The sequence below is a fragment of the Epinephelus moara genome, chromosome 22 (assembly GCF_006386435.1).
Source record: "Epinephelus moara isolate mb chromosome 22, YSFRI_EMoa_1.0, whole genome shotgun sequence".
In the NCBI taxonomy this organism is placed as follows: domain Eukaryota; kingdom Metazoa; phylum Chordata; class Actinopteri; order Perciformes; family Serranidae; genus Epinephelus; species Epinephelus moara.
The window spans coordinates 18,556,699-18,581,712 of NC_065527.1; the positions used below are offsets into that span (position 1 = coordinate 18,556,699).

The 25,014-nt window shown below is 41.7% G+C and overlaps 1 protein-coding gene across 1 annotated transcript; it reads left to right on the forward strand.

Moving 5' to 3' along the window:
- The first annotated feature begins 8,795 nt into the window (after window positions 1-8,795).
- dtnbp1b (dystrobrevin binding protein 1b) lies at window positions 8,796-21,961 on the forward strand. Its single transcript, XM_050033842.1, has 4 exons — window positions 8,796-9,164; window positions 15,682-15,849; window positions 19,285-19,428; window positions 19,932-21,961. Exons 1-4 carry the CDS (start codon window positions 9,113-9,115, stop codon window positions 20,258-20,260), a joined length of 693 nt encoding a protein of 230 aa, XP_049889799.1. The 5' UTR covers window positions 8,796-9,112; the 3' UTR covers window positions 20,261-21,961.
- The last annotated feature ends 3,053 nt before the right edge of the window (window positions 21,962-25,014 follow it).

The window sequence follows — 25,014 nt, forward strand, 5'->3', positions numbered from 1 at the left end:
TGTTTCTCCCAGCCTGCCTGTTGTGTGACTGCACGCTAACATACACATGTAGTATGCACTTGAATATACACAATTTAAAAGGCCAGATGCCCTACAGCAATGGAAATGTTTGGAGGTAAATGTCAGCTGGCAGTGGGAAGCAAAAAGCTAAGAAATATATATATTCACATTGCCTCCATAGAGCGCATTTGCTCACATTCCCCTCCTTCACCTCTGCTGCAGGCCTCTCTACCCACAATATTTAGATTTTGAGCTCATTCACTGCAGAACAAAACAAGCAGGCAGACATGGACACACATCCCGGAGCTAAGTGCAGCTGCTCACCGTGCACCTTGGCAGCAACAAGACAGTTTTATATCTTAGATCATTTGGAATCATAAGACAGTTTCTCTTGTTTCACTGTTGTGTCAAGTGAGATTAAAGGTTGCGAATAATAGATGCACCTTGAAATCCAGGATACCGTCATCTAATGTGTCATATTATGTAACGTGGCTGTGTGGTAACGTGTTTGTTATACATCTTTGTTAGAGCAGTGAATCTTAAAAAAATTATTTTAATAATCTGTCAGGTGTGTCATGGGAGGGATATTTGGTCAGATTACATTTTATCTAACTAAACTTGCTGTGGTAATTTAAAGGGACAGTTCGCCCCAGAATCAAAAATACACATTTTTCCTCTTAGCTGTAGTGTTGTTTAACAGTCTAGATTGTTTTGGAGTGAGTTGCCGAGTTTTGGAGATAACAGCCGAGAGATTTCTGCCTTTTCTAAAATATAATGGACCCAGATGGCACTCAGCTTGTGGTGCTCAAAGTGCCAAAAAGACATTTGAAAAACTCAACAGCAATATCTCTTTCCAGAAATCATGACCTGGTTACTCAAGATAATCCACAGACCTTGATGTGAGCAGTTTTATGTAGGGACTATTTTCTCACTAAGGAACTACACCCTCCAACTGTATCACTGAGCAGGAGGAAGGGCTCTAGTTTCGCAGACCGGGCACGGCGGAGGCGCAGCGCACCTGCGCTTCGCCAACTGGGTGTGGCCAGGCGGATTTTGTAAGTTTGGCACACCGTGCGCCCTGGCGCAGCTACTCCTCTATCCCACCTCCGTCCCTCCTACCGGCGCAAGTCGGAAAGAGGGAGGAGAGAAGGCGTGGAGTGGGTTTTACACAGCCCATTCACATCACACCAATCAAATGAGCCGCCCTTAAATGCGCCGCGCGAAGGCGTAATGAGAGTTTACTCAATTCGCCATGGCAGAAGAGAGCAGCAGCGTCAGACGGCCAAACTTCTCCCAGGAGGAAACTGATGTTTTGGTCCGGGAGGTCCAAGCTCGCAGTGTCCGAATATACGGAACTGCGAGCAGACCTCCACGGGCTGATGATGCAAAGGTAGCCTGGGAGGAGGTCACCACAATTGTAAATCAATGTTGCGTTTCTCTCGTGCGCGCGCGCTCTCTCTTTCTCTCTCGCAGTCTCACTCTGTTTCTTTTCTTTTGACTTTTCTAAGATGACAGATGCTGAATATATACTCCCTATCTGATGCTGTGGCTGTTTGTGGTTGGCTGAGAGGGATGTGAACTCATTAGTTTGCAGCTGTGTTAATCAAATCAGGTTGGGTTTCCATTACGCGTGCCAAACGTGCCAAACGGTGCCAATCCCCTTTGATCTGACATCAGATGTGACGGGACAGTCGATATAGAGATACATTTATGTGCTGATTGCAGATAGTTGCATTGAATAGTGTTTTTGTGGCTATTTATTGCATCGTTAATGTGCCTGATATTCTGGAAACCGGCCTGTGAGGTTTTGGTGACGTATGCGTACTGTCCGCCGGTCAGCCAAACTTTGGCTTACACTGGCTGCGCTCAGCCTGCGCTGACAGTAGATGTGGTTTCAGTTGGCGAGCTTTTAGCACACCTTCGGCGAAGCCTTTTGGCACAAAACTGTCACTGCGCCAAGCTGCATCTGTCGACACCTCCCCCTGCTGCGCCGCCACACCCATCTCAGTGCACCTCGGTCTGCCAAACTACCAAACTGAGCGCGCCTCGGGTTGTGCTGCTCGAAACTAGCTCTGCGCAGGGTTCGCCACCCTGCGCCACCCTGCGCTGCGCCGGGAAACTAGAGCCCGATGTATGCATCTACTCATGGATGAGAGGCTCGTGCTCATGACAGCACGAGATGTAAACATTAATGGCGCCCTCCTTGACTGAGCTGTAACACTACCTAGCTCAGTGGTGCTAGGTGAGCTAGCAGTAGACCGTTCATTCTGCACAGTGAAAAATTATGAATTGGTTTTGAGGTGAACTGTCTCTTTAAGATTCAGGTCATGACTTTTCTTCATGATTTTATTTCCCACCTACACGTTTTTTTTTTGTTTGTTTTTTTGATACCCAATTATGCTCAAACTGTTGATATTGCTGGTGCTTTGATTACTTTAGAACCAACGTGCTCTGTTAGTTATCTAGGTTTCATCAAATCTGGCTTTAAGCTGTTTAGGTGATACAGACTGACTGACTCATTTAAATCCCCTGCAGTGCATCCACTGTAAAATTGTCAGCATCTCCCCGGTGTTGAAGCATCAGCAACAGAAAAGCCGAGGAGAGGCCAGGGCAATATAGAGAACCACAAATGTTTTATCACTGGGCTAATGAACGAGGCTGTGATATAAGAAGCTTACATTTTGAGGAATTATTAAAGTTATTTACTGATTTGAAGTCGAAATGCTCAATCAGAGATCAAGCAAACACAAAGTTTTAAGTTGTATAATGACGAGTAAAGACATATCCGAAGATCATTTTTCTTCACCCCTCTCAGATTTAATTGGTACATTCCTAATCCCACCATACAGCGTTCTACTGTGGATGGTTGTGCTGCTAGCTGACACCTCCGATTTACTGCTAGGCCTTGTTGTGACCCATCCACTCTATCTATTAATGAGTGTGTGCTTCTCCACACATTTCAATCTGCCTAAGCAATTTATGTCTTTCCATCCCTTTGTTCATTCTGTGTGACTAATTGTCAGACAGCAGAGCAGGTAAATAACAGTGGCAGCTTGTTGTTTTGACACATTAGTTAAATGTGTTCATATGTGGAATCGGTCAAAAGGAATTAATCGGATCACTCGGTGCTGTGTAATGCACTATTACATCTTGTATGGGGTCTGTGAAGCTGTATGGTATCTTTGAGCATATAACAGTTTATAATTTGAAATGAAAAATGTTATACCCGCCAGTGGTGTTCAAGCTGTGAATGACTTAGCAGGGAGGAATCCTCCCACTGAGCTTTGCTTCACATGTTGTTGTGTGTGCAGTTGCCTGGTTACATGTGAAGTTAGTAAAAGCTGTGTGTTTTCATCCCACTCGTATGACATGATGGTCACTGACAGAGAAAGAGGGAGAAACCTTGGTGTGTGCAGTTGTGAGTCATGTGGACCAGGTAAATATTTAACAAGACTGTTGCCCACATCTTTATCTTCAAAATACAGCTTCAAGCACCAAGACCATGTGGTCTGGAGTGTAACCAGACATCACCACGCACTTTCTAACATAACTTATGATTTTAGACTGATAACTGACTCAACAATATATTAAAATCCGTCACAGTGAATGTCACATGTTACTGCAGCATTCTCAGTATTTCATTGTATTCATTTCCTCTCAACGAGGCCCCTCATTAGATACCCCTCATTGACTGCCGCATCACTGCAAACACTCGTTTGATTACAAACCAGTGAAAACTAGTTTCTGCATGCTTGCCAGCTGTGAATGCTTGGCACATAACAATTTGAACACCGATACACAGCCACATTAGTAGGCATACTTTCACTGTAAATGCTTGAAATGTCTTTCCAGGAGAATGTGTTTTAGTACAGGGACAGAGACAAGTGGAAATAAGACTCCTGCACTGACAAGATGTGCTGTAAATTGTAGTAGTGAGCTGTTCTAGGGATTTTATTTTGTGGTTTGTGGTCATATATTTTTATTTCCCATAGCACTTACTCTTACACTGCATACAACGGCTCCAATAAAGAATTTATAAGTATAATGTAAGTAGCTGATCCTTATTATAAAAGCTGATGTCTCTTTGTGCAGCTGCATGGGGCAGCTTTTTTTATAGTGTGCATATATATGTATAAAGCCCACTAACATCTGGCTTTTGTATTTAATGGGAAAGGTTACAATCGGCATTCCCTTCCTGACTCTGCAGTAGTCATGGGTATCTATCGGCTCCAGCGCTGATTGACAGTGATGGAAATATGACACCTGGGTTGATGTGCTAATTTTAGCCCCTTTGTAGCGTGATGCAAACACAGGTCCCCACAAAATACCTTCTGTCTCCATCCAAGCAGCTCTGGAACATTGTTCAAAATGTAGTTGGCATCCAGTTTGAAAGACAGACTGAATAAGTAAGACATATATGAAACAAAGAGGTAACTACCGTAACATTTTCACTGGCCTCCATGCTGTTTTTTACTGTGTACCTGTTTTCCGGCCCATCCCTGACGTTGAACGTGACACAGCAGAAAGAAAAATAAAACTGAAAGCCATACTCATCTACTGTCGAGCACTGTACATGGCTCTTGTCTACTGGCTATGGGAAAGTGGTCTATCACCTATTTTTTTCCCCCCCTTTTTCTTAAGATTTGGGGCTTTTTTGCCTTTAATGGACAGGACAGAGGGAAGAGTGTGAAGTGGGGAGAGAGAGAGAGTGGGGGGACGATATGCAACAAAGGGTTGCAAGCCGGAGTCGAACTCACGACCACTGCAGCGAGGCATCACCTCTATATCACCTATTTTTTACACTTTTTCCTGCATTTAAAAAACCTGCATACATGTGCTTATTTTGGTGGAAAGGAGGTATAACTTAAAATCCATCCATCCATCCATTTTCGTAACCGCTTGTCCACTTGATGTTGAGTTAAAGAACGACAGGTGGACTCAATAATGCAGACAACCACAGAGCTCAGTTCAAAAAGTGTTTATTTGCTCCACCGAGAGAATTATACTAGTTGTCCAGAGTGGGTTTTGAACCTGGGTCTTTTGCATTCAAGGCAGCAACACTGCTGTTGGACCACATGGACAGGTAGTACTCACTGGCGGATACCACAGATAACCAGGATAGGGGAGAGGACGGAGCTGGACTGAGGCAGGGTGAGGGGAGATCCAGGATTGGGTGTCAGAGGAGTGGGGCAGGCAGTGGAGCAGAGCAGGCTGAGGAGGATGCAGCTTGAGGCTGGACTGCAGCGGGCACAGACAGCAGCAGGTGAGGCAGGTCAGCAGCTGAATTTCCGGAGATGCAAACTGGAAACCGAGGAGATCAGAGTTAGGAGCGAGATAAATGGCCAAAAAACAAACATGCTGCAAGACAGGTGCCAAGAGCTTTACCATACGAAGGTTGACAACGAACTGGCGACGACTGCAGAGAAGAGCCGGTCTCAAATACTCCAGGTAGATTGCTGAATGATTGCAGGTGTGGAGATGATTGCTGCAGCCTGCCTCACCTGCTCACACTCACACAGAAAGGAGGGGGGAAGGGAAGAGGGAAAGGAAAAACCAGGTGCAATCCTAACACTTGAGGGTCGCGGGGGGGTTGGAGCCTATCCCAGCTGACATTGGGCGAGAGGCAGGGTACACCCTGGACAGATCGGCAGACTAGGGCACAGGGCTGACACATAGAGACAGACAACCATTCACGCTCACATTCACACCTACGGACAATTTAGAGTCACCAATTAACCTGCGTGTCTTTGGACTGTGGGAGGAAGCTGGAGTACCCGGAGAAAACCCACGCTGACACGGGGAGAACATGCAAACTCCGCACACAAGGGACAAATTCTAAATTAAACCACGTATGTCTTAGTGATGAAACGATGGCAGCCATATTCCTTAGTCATGTCTTGGTCTCTAGGCGCCCTCAGTTACCAGAAATGGCGTATTAAATTCACACATGGTTTCAGTCTGAATGTGATTTTTACGAGAAAGTTCACATAGGTTTGTTTCCATATAAATTAGAGCAAAGCAAAGCCTGCAGCCAGTGTGAAGCATTATGAAAAACATTTTTTCTATCAATATTGCAGAAAGCCACTGTATAGGTTTTGCTCTTGAAAATGTCACTGCATCCAACAATGAAAGGAATTACTGTAGTCACAGCTTCAATCTTGGACCCCGAGGCAAAAGTTCTTTATAAAACCAACTTACGCTACGAAGTATAACAATATCTCTGAAATGCTGGAAGGCTGTCGGAGACTTGAAATTAGATTTTAAATGTGCTAGCGATGTGCAAGGCAGCTAATATAAACAGTAACTTAATGATTTTGTCTTACGTAGGCTAAATATTAATTCAGATGACTCAGTTTTTTAATAAACAAAAGGCCAAACACACTCTTTCAACGTCACAGGCGTCTGTGAGTGATTATGTGGGTCCATGAGCTCAGCAGCTGATGTTTTACAGCTTGCAAAGACTGGACAGAAACCGCATGATGCTGCCACTGCAGTTCAACAGCCTGAGTGACAACAGAGAGGTGTTATTGACAGGAAAGAAGAGACGTACCATGAAACAAGGGCGGTAGAAACTATCCGGTATATGGTAGGAGTTGAACTGTGAACGTGTGCCGTATGTGGTGTGTGTGCATGTAAACCACAGAGTGTGAGGATGATTGTTTGATGATGAGTGTGAAGGCACTGTAAGGCCAGCAGGGTGGGTGTGTGTTTGAGTAGCTTTAAGCACATTTAATTCAGACTATCTGCAGCCAATATAAGTAATTACTAGTCAGTGCTCATGTGTACATCGAAATGCCTGGAGGGTTCATTCTGGAGAATATACTGTTAAATCACACTTTCTCTCTGTTACTGTGTGTAATGTCCCCTTGTACCTGTGCATGCTGAAGTGTGTTTCATTTGCACTCACAGAAAGTTAATCCAGTCCCTCTGGAAAACACAGCTTCTGTATCATGCACATTTTGTCGCCTAACATGCAAGTAATTCTGATGGGTGTGTGTGTGTGTGTGTGCGACAGAGAAAGAAGTCATTGTGTGTGTGTTATTTACAGCATGGGGGCTGCCTTTGGCGGAAACCTGAGCACTTGAGAGATATAGCGAGGCGGACAGAATCTAAAAATACCACGGCTGAGTGAGCAGGGCTTAAGAAGAAGAAGCAGTGGCTGTCTCCACTGTCAGGCCTGCCTCTTGGTCTTCAGACTGCGCGCTGCTGTCTCGGAATGAAATATTAGGCCTTTTATAAGCAAACGGAAACAAATCCATCTGAGAGCAGACAGCTAATTTAAAGTGACGGGTAGAACAAGGGGGGTTTTATATCAGATATTGAACGTTTGATCTGTTTGGTAAGTCAGTGTGATGTAAAGTGTATGAAACAGCTATAATGAGATCGCGGACGGATTGTTTGAGTGTTAATCAAAATAGGGGGAGAAAAAAAAAAGATAATTGGAGTTCATGAGGAATATGAGAGTTTCATCGAAGCTTGAAAAATGCCACAGTTTTTAAACTAAATGTGGCGAGAGGATTAAAGGCGACACAGCCCTTGACACCACGTAAAAGTGTTAAAAAATTTTGTGACCTCTTCAGCTTTGACTTCAAGGTCACGCCCTGTGGCCACGTCCCCTTTCCTCTTATCATCTCTTTCTCTAAGAATGACACATGGATGAAAATATTACCCCCTACACATCTTGCACCTCACCCTCCATCCCTCATTCTGTCTCTCTGTGTATCCCTCTGTCTTTGTAACCCCCCCCCACACACACACACACAAACAGCCTCAGAGGACCATTACATGTCTAATACTGTCTGCACACACAGGCACACAAAAGCTGGCTCTAGTCCTGTGCCTGTGGCAGGCATTAAAGGCAAACTGGCCACTGACACTTTCATCCATCCGTTTGTCCACCAAGGCTTCAAACACAACCTTCTCTCCATTGGCACAGCCCCCAGCAGCACCTGATATGTGAAGCACACTACAAAGTGTAAATGACTGTGGACCGGCTCAGCGGTGACTTGAATTGGCTGTTGATGACTCCTAAAGAGATATATTTCCATTTCAAAAGCAGGGCTGTTAGTGCTACTTGTTATTTATGGTCATTTAAACGGAGTCTGTGGGTGCTCTAACTCAGTGTTCTTTATACCTAAGAAATCTTACTAAACAGAATTCTGAAAGAGCTCTAATTAAGATTAGTGCTTCACAAACACTGTTGAAAAAGAGACGAATGTCTTCGATGAAATAAAATTAGTTCCTGTTGCAAGTGAGCCCAAATTAGCATTTCCTGTATAAAAGAGATGTGGTGACCAAGCTTGTATGAAGAACACTTTAATGTAAGATTTGCATTTTTTGCTCTGTGAGCCGAGCTGTGAGAAAATGACTCCATTTAGGCAAATCTTAAGCTTGAGCCGAATCCTAAAGCTTTGAATTGCCCTTAATGGTGTGTTTCGTCTCTACTTTTCAGCTGTGGTTCTTAGAAACTTCTCGTGAAACAATAGCTGCAAATAAAGGGCAAAGGAAGTGCTGCACTTCTGTACAGAAATACATGTTTACATCATCAATACAGTTCTTCTTTGGTCATAAACACACATCTAAACACAACACAAGTAAAATACAGACTGAGTAAATGATGAAGCTGCTCGGCATCTCTGCTTGTTCATTATGTCTCTATATAAACTGCTTCTATAAAAAAAAAAAAAGCTCACACAGGTGCAGGATCACCCACACATTCATGTAAGCGAGCCAACACACACACGCACACTGACACACACACCCTGACTTACCAGCCTTTTTCCTGTGGCTTCTGCTTCCTGCATTTGTAGAGCACATACCAGACGTTTGTCTGCCGCTGCAAAGAGACATGAGTGAAATTACATTAAAAGTCTCATTTCATATCGATCCATCTGCACAAATAGCCACCTGAACAAGCAGAACGAGATTATTTAATGTTATTTATTTTCTTTCTTATTTCCCCTGGGTTTCGGGTCACGCAGTGGAGAGGTGAGAAGGAGAACAGACAGCACTTTGTGAGTACATGGTGTGTGTTGGTGCTTGCTGAGCTCCCGAGGAAAAGAAACAGTCGGTGAGGGGACGGTATCGCTTTTTTTTTTTTTCTTTGGCCTGCATGATGATTGTGGGAACAGACGCACCGAGTAACACAGCGAGTACAAGCTCAGGTAGTACACCAGACTCTTAAGCTAATGTGTTTCTTGTAAATGAAATTATTTTGTTTTCATTTTGAAAGCAGAACTATGACAGGAAATTCACTGCTAGAGACTTTGTGACCCACGTTGACCTGTTGACTTTGTCTTTTTCTCGTGATGGAAATTCCTCTTTGTGTTCATTCTGTAGAGGTGGATTGGAGCAGCTATTAAAATAAGTGCCAAAACATTTGGCTTTGTTACTGAATGAAATGATGTCATTTGATTTGACATCATCTCCTGTGACTAACAGAATGTAATTGCCTTAGCTCCTGTGAATCATTACCAGATGTGTGCATCTGTGTGAAAGCTTATTCACCACTGCACGTATGAATTGTTGTAGAAATTGCGTACACCACTGTACACTGTATGTTACTGCTAAATGGCCATCCTCTGTGTGTCTGCAGACTTTTGCATTGGTTGTTTTTTTATACATAAATCTCTGTGTGGGCTGGTTTCTTCTTATCTGTGTACATACATGTGCAAAAATCAGTGTGACCTGCGCTCTTATAATGTTCTACACATGTAGATCCCCTGAGCTTTTAAATATGCTGCCCCTTTTTCCTGGAATACTGTACACTGTACTGTGATTACTAAGGAGGAGTTAATAGTGCTTTTGGTCGGTGTGATTGCTCTCAATTTTTTTTCTGAAATCATTTTAGAAAATTGCAGGCCAGCCTGTTTGTACATCTTAATATGTGTGACAATTGTATTTGTCTTTTTGTATTGTTTGTGTTTATTATTGTAACAGTGTTTATGCTGCCATCTTTGCTGGGTCGCTCTTAGAAAAAGATTATAATTTCAAATAGACTTCACCTAGTTAAAGCGACACCTACCTTTCTGGAAATTTTACGCTTTTCTTTGTTTAGGTTAAAATGCTATTAATAAGCTGATGGCACACTAAAATGTAAGTGAATTCCACCAGAGATAAAAACTCATAATTATACCATTCTCATATGGCTCTAAGAAAACTCCGACCAGTCAATCAATGATTGGCCGAGCGTCCTGTCTGTCTTCCCCACGTGGAGGCCTCCGACTGATGTAACCGCTCGCGTAAGCCCCCCCCTGCCCGACCAGGAAAAGTTAGTGTGTGAGACAACAAATAGGCTAGTAACATGGACGCTTGTGGATATAAACTTTTCTCGGTCACGATGGCAGACAAATGCGTACCACCGCTTCCACCTCCAGCCACTCCAACAGGGACGCTACTATCTAACATTAGCACTGTAACCTTATTCTAAAACTCATTAGTTCACTGACTCCGGTTGAGTTTTAAAACTCCGGGGTTGCGTTTGACTGTCTTGGTTGTAACGTTACACTCGCTCTCCTCTTCCGTGTATCTAACGTTACCTTGCCAATGCCTACGTCTATCATAGGACGTAATGGAGGAGGGGGGAGCAGGCCTTTGGAGGGAGGTGGAGTTGCAGGAAGAGGGGGATGGGACTTTGGAGGGAGGTGGAGTTGCAGGAAGAGGGGGAGTAGGCCTTTGGAGGGAGGTGGAGTTGCAGGAAGAGGGGGGTGGGACTTTGGAGGGAGGCGGGAGTTGTGGATGTTCAAATTTTTTCTAAGCGCTGTGTGAAATGCAAAAAAAGGTAAGAGTAGCTTTAAATAAAGGATATTTATAATGTTCCATAGGGGTGTAAGAAAATAACGCTACACCTGAGTATTGCAATGTTATGTTTTATTCTACAGTATTGATTCTCAAAAACACTATCAAGTATGTTTTTTTACATTATTTATTTGCTTAATTTGTATACTGAAAGTGTCCTACAAGCATTTTTTTTTTGACCGATGTAGGCACATGTTAATTCCCTGGCACAGATTGCACAAACAGATTGGAGGTTACAGGGACTGTGATAACTACAAATACAGATCCTGCTTATGTAATTGTAAAAAAAAGTTCTTTATGACAGTTTTCCTAAAATTTGGTTTTAAAAAATCATATCATATCGCCAAATTCTTGCCAATACACAGCCCTACTGTCCCATGAGGGTGTAACACATTGTTTTGAAAGGCTGTGTGAACATTTTTGTTGGTGTACTGCACCATCACATGAATCTGGAGGTATGTCTGTGCGACTGTTACGTGCAGCACATCCCGTAAGACTGGAATTAGTCTGACTTAATGACTTGTGCTCCTACACTAAAGTCATCAGCGCAAACTTAATCCTGAGGGCTAAATATGAGCGAGGGCTAAAAATAGTCCTCGTAGCTACAGTAACATGCGTAGCAGGATATGGTTGTCTGGTAGATGATGATGAAGAAAAGACCTAGAGAAGGGAGGGGGAGGAAGGAGAGACTGGGAAGAAAAGACAGGTGGTTTTATGCTCGACAGAAACCTGGACAGATAATTAAAAAAAGCTCATCATTAAAGGTAAAATGTGACATTCATCTGAGTGTTTGACAGGAATACTGACATAAACCATCTCTATCCATGCGTAACATCTTGCTTAGGTTAAGAAGCTTTTTGATTTTATAATACCGTGGCAATAGGGATAAATTTGATGTTTTTGTTGAGGTGTAATTTTGGAAGCATGTGACTTTCTCTGCAGCTCTCAAAACTGATTATATGTAGATTTGATGGACAAAGGAAGGACAGGTTTAGACATGAAGACTGGCAGACAGTAGTTACACGGTCTAAATAAATAGACAGCACAGACTAATAATGGATTGAGAATTCGATTAGAGAGTCAGAGAGATAAAAAGACAGGATCTAGCTCCATCATTAATGCTGTCTGTCCGCAAACCCTAATTATAAGTAAACGCACTGCCCTCTCTCTCCCTCGCTCCGTCTCTAGCCTCTGTTACTAACCCCACACAATGCTTGACAATCTGAACAAAGCTTCCCTGAGGCCCCTAATCTAATAGAGCAGTCTCTGCAAGACATCCACACACACGTACACACACACACCAGCCAACAGAGATGGTAGGACAGAGTCAGGAGGGAACGATGAGGAAGCGATGGAGAAAAAGGACGTGTAGTCAGATAGAGGAGATAAATTGGACACTGAGTGAGGAATGACACAGAGAGGGAGCTTTTATTTTCCCAGTCTCCCAGGGCTGTGTGGTGTTGTGTTCATCATGAAGGGGCTCTGGTGGGACCTCATTGTTCTCTCCTTTGTGTGTGTGTGTGTTTGTGTGTGTGTCCATCTGCTGTTAGCCCCTGTTGGGCCCAGCCTGTTTTATCATGCCTGTGTGAGGGTGCCCACTCTGATCCTGCAGTACAGTTAACACTCCTGAAGCAGTGTATTGATTTGGGGGGGGCTGGTTTACGACACAGAGGCTGGTGCAGAGCTGTGCAACATAGACAGGTCAATATGACCTATGCAAATAGTCATAACAAGGTAATGTTCAAACTGCACCAGTCAACTGACCTCTGTGTGTGTGTGTGTGTGTGTGTGTGTGTGTGTGGCTCTTCTCTGTTCTGATAGTGTGTGAACACCGTGTACCATTGCTAGTTGTGATGCCACTAGTTGTTGTTGTACTGTGGGTTGCTTACTGCATGCTGTCACGCTTTATTAACAAATAAGAACATGCAATACACAGGCAAGATTAAGTTTGTACATATATTTCAACTATAATGACTAAAGTCTTGCCAGTGGAGGATACAATCATAGAGATGTTAAACTTGACTAATTAAAATGGAATTGAAAGTGAAACCTGTCTGCGCTTTCTTTAAAGCCAGACGCCAATATTAAGGTTTTTTTTTTGTGCAAATGTACTGAAGCACTGAGCATACGACTGGAGCTGTTTGAAACAGATGTTTTCATATAGTTTTGCTGTTGCTAAACTTGGTCCCCAATCAAACCATAAATCAACTGGTGCTTCTCAAAGACAAGGACGAGGCCTTTAACCACTGAATTTCGAGGAGACTACGTCATCAAATCCTTCCAAAGGACTATTCCAATGTCAGGTATCATTCCAGTTCTACCAAGTACTGTGTCCATTCTTCAGACAATTTTACAGAGATTGTTCAAGGGTGCACGTGTGTATCTCAAGTGGGCGTGAAGTACCCACAATTCTTTGTGCACTATTTGCTGGAACTGAAGGCAGGGCCTCTTCAGTGACGCACACCTGGGCACTCAACAGCCTGTTACATTGTGTGTTCACCGAATGCCAGGAAGGAGTCTTGCCTAGCTTGTGTTGGACCTGACGTAAGAGAGCATCCTTGACTTTGAGAAGCACTAATTATGATGCCATTTTCTGTGGAGGCATGCAAAAAAAAAAAAAAAAAGTTTTCTTCCCAAATTCAAGGTCACATAAAATGTGGATGAGGTTTTCCTTTAAAGGGAAGTTAAAAAAGGCAACATGCTTGATTTATTCTGTTGAGGACAGTTGATGTCTAATAGAGAAAATGAACAGAGGTCAATTTCAAGTTGGCTCCTTTTTTTATTTAACCAATCATTCACTAAATTAACCCAGGATCTATATTGACCTCAGGGTCAAAGATATTGTCAGAGGTGTGCACAGACATTTTGAGGGGCTATTGCTCTCTCCGCTCGAACTTTCTGGCTCTTTCTCTCTCTGTGGTCTCTCTCTTACATGTACTCTAGCCTGCTGCCTGTGTATTAGCCATCTAGCTAGCTAGCTAGGATTGGTTCATGTGATAGTGTAAGGCAGTATTGTACAATGTGATACGAATGTGACAAGCAGCACATTGTTCGGAAGAAAGTGGAGATTAATCACAGGGCATCCCAGTGGTTATACCTTTTCTCGTTAATCATTTCCACAACTCAGAAACACTGGAACCCTCAATGGTCAGCAATCATTGAGGGTTCCATCAGTGCCACAGGACAGGGGTCATAGCACATCGCTTTGTCAACACTGTCAACTCAAATAATCATGAGCTACTCGTGTTTGTCTTTCAGAACAGCAAAAAATAAAATGTTTGTTCCTCCAGAGGGGCAGCACTACCAAAGAGGGCAAATGGGCTGTCTCTTAGGTAACTTTAGCAAGTACCTGTACACGTCCCTGGACATCAGACACATCAGACATTTCATATGCACTGGCCTGGCTCTTGCCACAGTTGTTAGCGTCAGCGTGGTCTTATATAATGCTGCCATCTATCAGAGGGAGACAAGTGAACTAAAGAGACAGCCTGTCTGAGACTCCAGGCTGCGGCCATGCCCAAACACACACACATGCGTGCACACAGAATGTTTCTCTATCTGCAGGGTCATGATTTCTATCATCCCATCTCCTGAGCCAGGTCAGGGCCAATCACAGTCTGCCCCACAGTTTTGTGTGGACCAATCAAAATCAAGTAAATGCTTTGTCAAGACCAGGGATAGCATGTTAAATCATCTCCAAATTTTTATTTGCTGTCAAAGCCAAACATTCAATATCTAAGAGAATCTTTTAGCCAAACTCTTAATGTACTGTATGTCAAACTCAGTGACTAAGTAGTGACCTTGTAACCTTTTTATCTCGAATCTCCCTTTTAAAGGGAAACACCACCTAAATTAATAATCCAGTATGTTATTTTCAGGGCCAGAGAAAGTTCAGTCAGCATTTGTGAACATGAGCCACTCTATCTCCAGAGAAGAAACCAGAGAACTAAATCTCAACCTTGTGATGTCATCAAGTGTAAAGTCTGGAGCTGCTTCAGAGACAATGAGCAGTAGCCTGATTTCGTTGGCCCACACAATGTACCCAAATGAGCTTTATTCTAGTATAGTGTTCTCAGCTCTGAAACAGAAACTGTACTGATATACTCAGAGCATTCCCCTGGGTGCATCATCTATAACATCTTTCCCAATTAATTGTCAGTGGAGCAGTACAGACTTTATACTTGACATCACAAATTATAGTTTTAGCACTGTGGTTTTTGGATTTGGGAGAGAATAGTTCATGTTTACTAATCTTTTTAGACTGCCTTCGACTACAAGAGTAACATGTATGACTTTTTAAGATGTGCGTAGTTCCCCCTTGAGTCCACAGCATGACTGTGGGTACAGACAGCAGGAGATGAGTCTGGCTTTATTGAAGTGCGTGCAACAGAGGGGGTTGCATGCATGAGACTTCAGTGAGTGTGATCCCTCTCGTGCAACCCACAGGAGGCAGAGTATTGAGTCACTGAGGGGTCGGGTGAATCGCAGAATATGTGAATGCTGTGGAGCACTAAAGCTCTACATCATTCTGCCTCAGTAAAGATTGAGTTTGGCCGCTTTCTATCTGCCAAAGCACTTATTCATTTCAAATGAAAGCGTTTGGATCAGAGAAATTTGTCAGAAAAGTTTTGTAAGATAGTTACATTTGACTGTATTTAAAAAAGGAGCCAATGGAAATGAAATTCAGTGAACAGAAGCTTAATGTAGAGCCAAGCAACAATTCACCAGGTTTTTTCATCACTCGGGTTTGAGATACTATGTTACTAAGAATTGCTAATTTTTGGTAGAGGTTTGTGCTTTTCAGGTGCCTCCTAGTTTTCCATGGTTTTGTCTCATGTCCAGCATCTAACCCTATCCGCAAACTTTCTTCTCTCTTTTTTGTAGTGGAGCTAGACACGGAGCATGCACAGAGAGTCCCTGGGGCAGAACAGGGAGGGGCCCCGGCCCCGCAGGTCAAGCTGAAAGAAAGGCAGAAGTTCTTTGAGGAGGCCTTCCAGCAAGACATGGAGCAGTACCTGTCCACTGGCTACCTGCAGATTGCTGAGAGGAGAGGTGAGGTCAGAAGTTCATCAGATACTACAGTCATGCTCTCTGATTATATTTTAACAGCTTGAAATTTAGCACATCTTTTGGCCTGCAAAGAGAGAAAAGAAAATGTTAAGGTTTAGGTTGTGGTGTCTGTTACTTATTCAGGGGTGAATGCAAAGCCATCCAGTATTCAAATGAATTAATTCCACAGTCCTGATACCATCAGCTGAAACCTTCACACTTCAGCTGCATATCACAAGATTGAGCCATAATAGCTTTTCTGCAGCGAGGCTCCACACACTGAGTGCCTGCCGCTAAACACACAAGTAGAGCCATTACTTTGAAAAATGCCATCGCGCCATATAAATGTAGTCTTCCGCTGGGATTGTAATAGAATCCTGCTGCAGTTTACCCCATGTATTACTGCCAAATGCCTGTGCTAAAATACCCAAAGGATGTGCTGAAATGAGGGGCTGCATGAGATATGCACCCCACACTGAAAGATGTATTGGACTCCGCTGGCCCAGAGTTTGTAATGTGATTTTTCTTCTTCTTTTACTCATCTATCCTGCTCCCTTAATCCTCTGGAAATGGCTTATTAGAGAGGATTGTGGAGCAGTAAGGAAGGAGGGGAGATGGAGCGAATGGAAAGAGACTTAAGAAGAGGAGAGGGGCAGACTTATATCTTCACTGTCACTCAATACAGCTTTATTTATTTTATTTTTTTAAGTGCAGTGTTTTTCATAATCTCCATGACAAAAACAATCACCAAAGCCAGGTTTGAGGTACAATGTATGAAATATTCACAGCTCATTAGCTCATAGTCAGAATCTCGTGTCGCCTACATTTCATTCATGGTAAAAAGACAGAGGAGATGTTTAATTCACAGTACAAAGGCTAGTATGTGGGCTGCTCAACAAAAATCCACAGCAGACCAATTCGAATCAACCAGTCATAATTGCTTTAAGAATATTTGTAATTAGTTACAGACGAGGATCGCATCATAATTCTGGTGAAATACATCTGAAAATAAGGTTGTGGTGTAAGAGCTGAATGACACTCAGCACACTGTCATCCTTCATGCAGCTACAAATCCCTGCAACAGGGCGGCGCTAGTGAGGAGCAAAAGACATAACTGGAGACAAGACAGGAGAGATACAGAAAACAAACTGAAAGGAGAAAGTCAAGAAAAAGAGAATAAGAGCTGTGGATGTCAAGCCACTGAGCCATCAAAAGCCAGTCTCAAGGGTTTTATACACACTCACACACACACACACACACACACACACAAATATATATATATATATATACTCTCTGCAGTCTCACTGCAAGCAAAAACAGCCCTTCCCAGCAGGAGATCCTTTTAGGCAAGGTCACAGTAGGGCTAAAAGAAGAACATGTTTGAGGCAGTCACATGGAAATGATGTTCTCAACACAGTGCTCTGTGGACCAAGACTTTCACAACATAGCCATAGTGTTGGTTCAAGTGTGTGTGTGTGTGTGTGTGTGTGTGTGTGTGTGTGTGTATGAGGGGTCAAACGTTTCACCCAACCACACTACAACGCGTCACTTGCGCCTACTTAGCACACATCAGATCTAATCAAACTGCGTGAGCGCACGCCTACATTTTACATAGGGTTACTATGGAGACACAAGTGTTACACACACGCCTGCTACATGACGCGCAGGTGTTGTGCGCTCCACTCACACGACGCTCTCACACGTCTTATCAGTACGCGTGCACAGCGTGTTACAAACGCTACACATACACTACACCTGCGTGTCTACGCNGCAGTGAATGCAGTGTGTGTGTGTTCGCTGATACGCTTGAGCCCTCATAGTGTGTGTGTGTGTGTGTGTGTGTGCAGTTTTGTTGATTTTTATTCATATGCTGGAAAGACAGCTCTATTTGAGAACTGAATCAACATCCTGCATACTATGTTTTGTGAGACTGAATAGCTGTTATGTGGTGGTAATTGCATAGCTGACAGGCGAGATGTAGAAATGCACATGAGAAGAGGCTGCATACTGAGAAGTTATTAGCGAGCATTAGACCCTTGTTCCTCTAAGATGTGTCTCTTTCTTCTGCTCTCCCTCTCTGTGCCACCCTCTTCTGCTCTCCTCATTTCCTTGAGGTACGGTAGCCAATGACGTCTTCACTCAGTGCTTTGTGCCGACCAATCATCTCCCTTCTTGCTCTTGTGCTCGCATCTCTGCCCCCCCAACACCCTATCATCCCCACAGTGCACTTGCTGTTTGTGATGCATGCAGCACATCATGATAGTGAATAGGGGGGTTATTACCCCTGCAAGGAGGTGAATCCAGGACTGTAGTAGTTAGCGTATTAGCTGGGGTGTAAGAGGAGTTTCCACTGATGTTGATGTATACTGATGATTTAGCTACAAGCTAGTTAGCCAGTTTCAATGTTTGTTCAATCACGTTCATATAAAACATATAGCCTCTGACTTTCAGTCAATTCGAATTCAGTGATGACAGCAGCAGCACCGGGTCTAACCTGTGTAACTGCAGCAACGGAAAGTTTGCTGATCTGGTGGGGAGTCTGGGCAGTTCATAATCAGACCCCTGTCAGTGGGATTCATGCTGGCTAAATTTGAGTCACAGTTTGAGTCTTACAGTCACTCACTAGAGGTTGTACCTGTAAGAGATGACATATTGTTATTCGAGGCTCTGGCAAGCTACACAGACATCAACCTTGAATTAGCTGCAGTCGTGAGACTTTGGCTACAGTTAGCAGAAGGCTAAACTATTAGCAACATTTTCTCTTCATTTCTGAAACATTTTGTCGATATTGACAGGTATTGTTTTGGGCTTATTGTTAATCTCCTCTTGAGAGTTCGTCTTGTTTTGAGGTTGCCTTGCAGTGTAGTCGTTGCCAATGCTGGAGTAGCAACTTTTTTGGCATAATTGCTCACCATGGAATCAGACTGTCACCATCTGAAGGGACATGCACCTGTATTTGTAGTCTCTAGTCACAGGTTAAATCTTCTAAAGCCTGAAAATAGACCCAAGAGGAGGTGCAGAAGTCTAGTTTTCTCTTAGTCCACTTGAATTACAATAGGCTGAGAGTTACGGGATTTTTGCCCAGTGACGCCGAAATAAAAGTGCCTTCCACAGCTTTAAGGTAAACCAATTTGAACCAACCCTTGAATGAAATTGTAGGTATTGCCTGTCGCCTCATATACAGCTTTCCACATGCAGTGACACCTGGCAGTCCATTACTTGTGTTAATGCTTTGCATCATAAGGTTAAACAAAATGCTTTATGTACACAAGCTTACCCATTTCAAATGCCATCCAGCTTGTGCCCATTTGCTTCTGCTTGGCAAATTTTGAGACAAATAAACTGAAAGTGCTTGTCTTCCTGGACTCAGCCCCTTGCTGCTGCCCTCTTCAATGTTGTGTGAGGTTTAATATCTTTACTGTCCTGTGTCGTGTCCAGAGCCAATAGGAAGCATGTCGTCCATGGAGGTGAATGTTGACATGCTGGAGCAGATGGATCTGATGGACATGTCTGACCACGAAGCTCTGGATGTGTTTCTGCACTCTGGGGGAGAGGACAACAGTGCCGCCTCACCTGTCACAGGTAGGTGCCCCACCATTCATTTAAACTATAATAAGTCATACAGCACTTACTAACTGAGGGGAAATAACTTTCTGTAGATAATCCATCTCAAAGAATTTGCTGAAGCAGAAATATGAGACTCGGAAGATTGACAGGAGCAATGTTTAGGCACGATGCACCAACACCATCTGTCCACATCTGCTTGGGAAAATTCCGGTCGCAGTGAACATCCTACAGCATCTTACTGACAGCTCAGTCTTCATCTAAAAATAATTTGATGCAAGAATATCTCTGCTACAGTTTATATGTCTTCAGGCGACAGAGCCTGGCCAAATCCTTTCAAGTTTAAACAAATCCTATTAAGTAATTCCAACAATTACAACAGTGCCCTCCTTTTATTTGCAGCTGCTGGTCCAAGATAGCAAATAAGTAATTAATAATAATAAATAATGGAGTTGTTTTTTTTTTCTCCCAACCTATCCTGGTATGTGACTCCTTATCTTAATGACTCCTCTTCCTCCCAGGTCCAGACGTTGAGTCCTTCACCACTGAGATCAGTCTCCAGGTTCCCACCCAGGCCGAGCTACGCCACAAGCTTTCTTCCCTTTCATCCACCTGCACCGACTCAGCTAGCCAGGACACAGAGGCCGGCGATGAAGATGAGGACGAGGAGGAGGAGGAGACTGAGCAAGGAGGAGGCGGTGGATCAGGGGGAGGAGGAAGGAGGAGAAGGCCCCCCGTGGTGGTGACCCTTGACGAAGAGGAAGTGCACCCCGATACAGCATTGGTGGACGGGGTAGACCGAGAGGACCAGACCAGCAAAGACAGTGAGGCGAGCAGGCCGAAGGTTTGAGGACACATGAACTGGATTTAAACACAAACACACAGAGCTGCAAAATCAAACTGCGATATATATCAATATTGGCTTCTTTCTTAAATTGTCTGGAGAAAACCGTGTGAAAGAAAAGACACTGAGGTTGCACTAACTGCCACATGACCTTGCCTTAAAAGACCACTGGTGTGAGTTCTCAATTCGAATTGAATCCTGTAAAATAAGTTTGAGTTCCCTTTAGCATTATAGCATTAAATGGCTTAACAAGCACATGAATAGTTTGAAATAATTCAGAGAATACTCTAATATTATGTTTCTGTGTGTGTTCATGTTGAGACCAGGTGAGGCCCGTTACTGAAAAGTGATGTGGACAAAGAGAAGACTACGTGAAAACCATCCATGTGTCCTTTTTGTGGGTCTTTGTTTTAATGCTCAATGCTAACACTTAGATACTCACTAAAGATCACTTAGATACTACAGCTGATATGTGTTGGAGACTGGTGAAACTTTTGCTGAATATAAATAATGGGTTTCGTACCAAATACTTGCCAACAGGAAAAGACTTTCACCAGCTCTTTCAGGTTTATGGCATTTTCATTTTACAACTTACTGCAGGACACATAGCATTACATTTAAAACTTACCTTGTACAGAAACAGTGTCCTGGTTATGCTGAATCAAGACTCAACAATTGTGATAGGAACAATTTCTTTGGTATCTAAAATCCTGAAATAAATAAAAAGGGCACACATAGACCTCCCCCAAGGCCAAATGCCATATTTCGCAATGTTAAAGGTGCAATATACGCGTGATCATACTGTTAGCTCTGTCAGCACTGTTGCTGTTGTTGCTACTGTTAGGCTTTTAGCACTGTTATGCCATTATCATAACACCTTTCCACAGAACGCTCACACTCAGGTTGACTCCGTGAGTGTGAGTTAACCCCTATTAATACTGTTAGCACTGCATTTCCAGCTGCCACCATTTTGGCAAAAGCCACCACCATGTTTGCTTGTGATATCTGAAGTGAAAGCCGCGCTCTTTCCTGGCTCAGGATAGTAGTTTTTCTGCAATTCTGCTGACAGACCTACACACAAACTAAGCCGAACGCATGACTTCCTAGGCGGAGGTATTAAAGGCTAGCATGACTAGATTTTTTTAATTTGGGCGAATTGAGCCTTTAACATAGCAAGCAAATGCTAAATAATTAGCAAAGAGCACTTGACAAATGATCTGCAAGGGACGCATGGATGATTTTTTTCATGACTTTATAGATAAGCTGAACCCCAAAGCATTTCTTTAACCAGATTCTGCAATATTTTAAATGCAAACTACCGATTCGTTTGTGCCATCAGCTCTGATAAACGTGGCAGGCACTTGGCAGTGAGTTATATACCACATAGCACTGTATGTTGGACAGACTGGTGTTCAGGTACCTAGATATTAATTATTTAACACACACACACACACACACACACACACGCACGCAGGAGAGTTACCCATTGCCATTCCTTTGACCAATAATATTTGGGTAAACTTCTCCCTTTGAGCGAGGACCAAATCCCTGTTTGGACTGTGTGCTATGCACTGGACAACACCCAGAAGGTTGAACTGTATCCAGACTTTTTTGTACAGAAATGTTGACATTTGTGCGATGTGACAGCATTACTCCTTCCTTTCTTTTCCCCTGCCTACAATTTCTGACTTGTTGGTAATAAATGTTTCTCCCCCAGCATTGTTTAATTTTCATCGCAGCATTTCAGGAACGACTTAAAATATGAAATGTGAGCAGGATTTAGGGTTTGAGCATGTTAACAGTCCCTGTGCGCTCACTCTTGATTTACAGACCTGCCTGAGCTCTTTATAAATCGAAAGCTGACACAGCGAGGGAATGGGTAGGTGGACAGAATCGAAAAGGCTTTAAAATGCAGGGTCTTTGTCATTGTTACGGTTGAATGTTTTTTAACTGAAAAATAAGGACAAACAATACTAGTTTTATGCTGAGAGTGAATGACATTTGAAGGCTGAGCATGGATGTGTTGGTTTATTGTGAATACTAAACCACTGGTGTCAATGCGTGACAGTCATTCCAGTGCACTTTAATTAAGGTTATGAAGAACGACAGGGCCCTCTAACAGTTTTGCATGTACAATTTGTGGTGTGTGAATAGAGCGATAAGCTCTGTGTAAAATGAACACAATAGCACTTTAGTATATCCCACTGCTGCTGCTGCTTATTGTGGAACGTGATAATGTCATGGTGCATCCTTGTTTGCACCTTTTACCTACGGATAAAGGTTTCTCACTCTAGTGTGATATGTGTATTGTGAAAGTATCAATTAGCCCAAATTACAACAAAACACTTTCCCACCCTAACCCCTAGTGGTATCTTTATAGCAATGCAGATAGTTCACGTTTTTATTTCACCTGTAGGATTTCTGCCTTCACCTCAATACAATGAAGGTGCTTGAAAATTTGTTCATTGTGCTCACAGGCTTGAGAAGTAACAGCAATGTGCCTTGGCAAAAATGTCACTGTTACTCAAAACAATCCACAGGCCTCACTGTCAACAGTTTTTAAAGGAACAATGATCTACTAAATAAATACTTCCATTAAAGACTGCTGATAATAAGGACTGTGGATTATCCGCATGGCTAAACACAGGCTACAGCTAACGATGACTTTCATTATCAATGAATCGATAAGTTGTGTGAGTAGTGTTGAGTGAGTAGGCAGTAGTGAATGAGTGAATGATTTCAGACTATGTACTATAATATGACTTTTTCATAAAAATGATTGGGCATTTTTCTTTTATTATGATTTTTTTTTAAGTACGATGACTTTTTTTCACGTTTATGGCATTCTATACTATGACTTTTCAATAACATTTTTGACGACATACTATACCGTGACTGTTTTAATGACATTTCTGACGACATACTATACTATGACTTTTTTAATGACATTTTTGGTGACATACTATACTATGACTTTTCTTTGATATTTTTGACGACATACTGTACCATGACTTTTTTTTATGACATTTTTGACGACATGCTGTACTATGACTTTTTTATGACATTTTTGACGACATAATATACTATGACTTTTTTATGACATTTTTGACGACATACTATACTATGACATTTTTAGGGCATTTTCGACGACACACTATACAATGACCTTTTTGACATTTTTGACGACATACTATACTATGACTTTGTTATGATATTTTCGACAATATACTACTACGACTTTTTTCTGACATTTCTGACGACATACTATATTATAACTTTTTATGATATGTTCAATGACATACTATACCATGACTTTTTTTTGACATTTTTGAACACATACTATACTATGACTTTTTTATGATATTTTTGATGACATACTATACTATGACTTTTTTATATTTTCAACGACATACTATACAATGACTTTTTTTTTTACATTTTTGAACACATACTATACTATGACTTTTTTATGACATTTTTGACAACATACTATACAATGACCTTTTTGACATTTATGATATTTTTGATGACATACTGTCCTATGACTTTGTATGATATTTTTGACCACATAGTATACTATGACTTTTTTTTTTGGTATTTTGACAAAATACTATACTATGACTTTTTTATGACATTTTTAACCACATACTGTACTATGATGGCATACTATACCATAAAGTTTTTTGACTTTTTCTATTTCATCATTTATCACATACTATCTTATCACTTTTTTCATGTCATTTTTGACGACATACTATACCATGACTTTTTCATGACATTTTTGACGACATACTATTCTATGATTTTTTTATGACATATTTGATGACATAATATACTATGACTTTTTATGACATTTTTGACAACATCCTATACTGTGACTTTTTTATGACGTTTTTGACGACATACTATACCATGACTTCTTATGACATTTTTGACGACATATTATATTATGACTTTTTTCATGACATATTTGATGACATAATATACTATGACTTTTTATGACATTTTTGATGACATATTATACTATGACTTTTTTCGTGACATATTTGATGACATAATATACTATGACTTTTAATGAAATTTTTGACGACATACTTACTGTTACTTTTTAATGACATATTTGATGATATAATATATTATGACTTTTTATGACATTTTTGACGACATCCTATACTGTGACTTTTTTATGACATTTTTGACGACATACTATTCTGTGACTTTTTTATGACATATTTGACGGCATACTATACTATGAATTTTTTATGAAATTTTTGACGGCATACTATACTATGAATTTTTTTGACATATTTGATGACATACTGTAATTATGACTTTTTTTAATGACATTTTTAACGACATACTGTACTATGACTTTCTATGATATTTTTGACCACATACTATTCTATGACTTTTTTTATGACATATTTGATGGCATACTATACTATGATTTTTTTTTTATATTTTTGACGACAAACTATACTATGACTTTTTTTTGATATTTTTATGACATACTATACTATGACTTTTTTTTATATTTGGACGACATACTATACTATGACTTTTTTATGACATTTTTAACCACATACTGTACTATGATGGCATACTATACCATAAAGTTTTTTGACTTTTTCTATTTCATCATTTATCACATACTATCTTATCACTTTTTTCATGTCATTTTTGACGACATACTATACCATGACTTTTTCATGACATTTTTGACGACATACTATTCTATGATTTTTTTATGACATATTTGA

What these genes read in the sequence shown, in the direction of transcription:
- dtnbp1b (XM_050033842.1), top strand. Translation starts at nt 9,113, where the DNA reads ATGATGATTGTGGGAACAGACGCACCGAGTAACACAGCGAGTACAAGC. An exon ending in CACAGCGAGTACAAGCTCAG is followed by an intron (nt 9,165 to 15,681) that starts GTAGTACACCAG and finishes TCTTTTTTGTAG; the next exon opens with TGGAGCTAGACACGGAGCAT. An exon ending in TGCCGCCTCACCTGTCACAG is followed by an intron (nt 19,429 to 19,931) that starts GTAGGTGCCCCA and finishes TCTTCCTCCCAG; the next exon opens with GTCCAGACGTTGAGTCCTTC.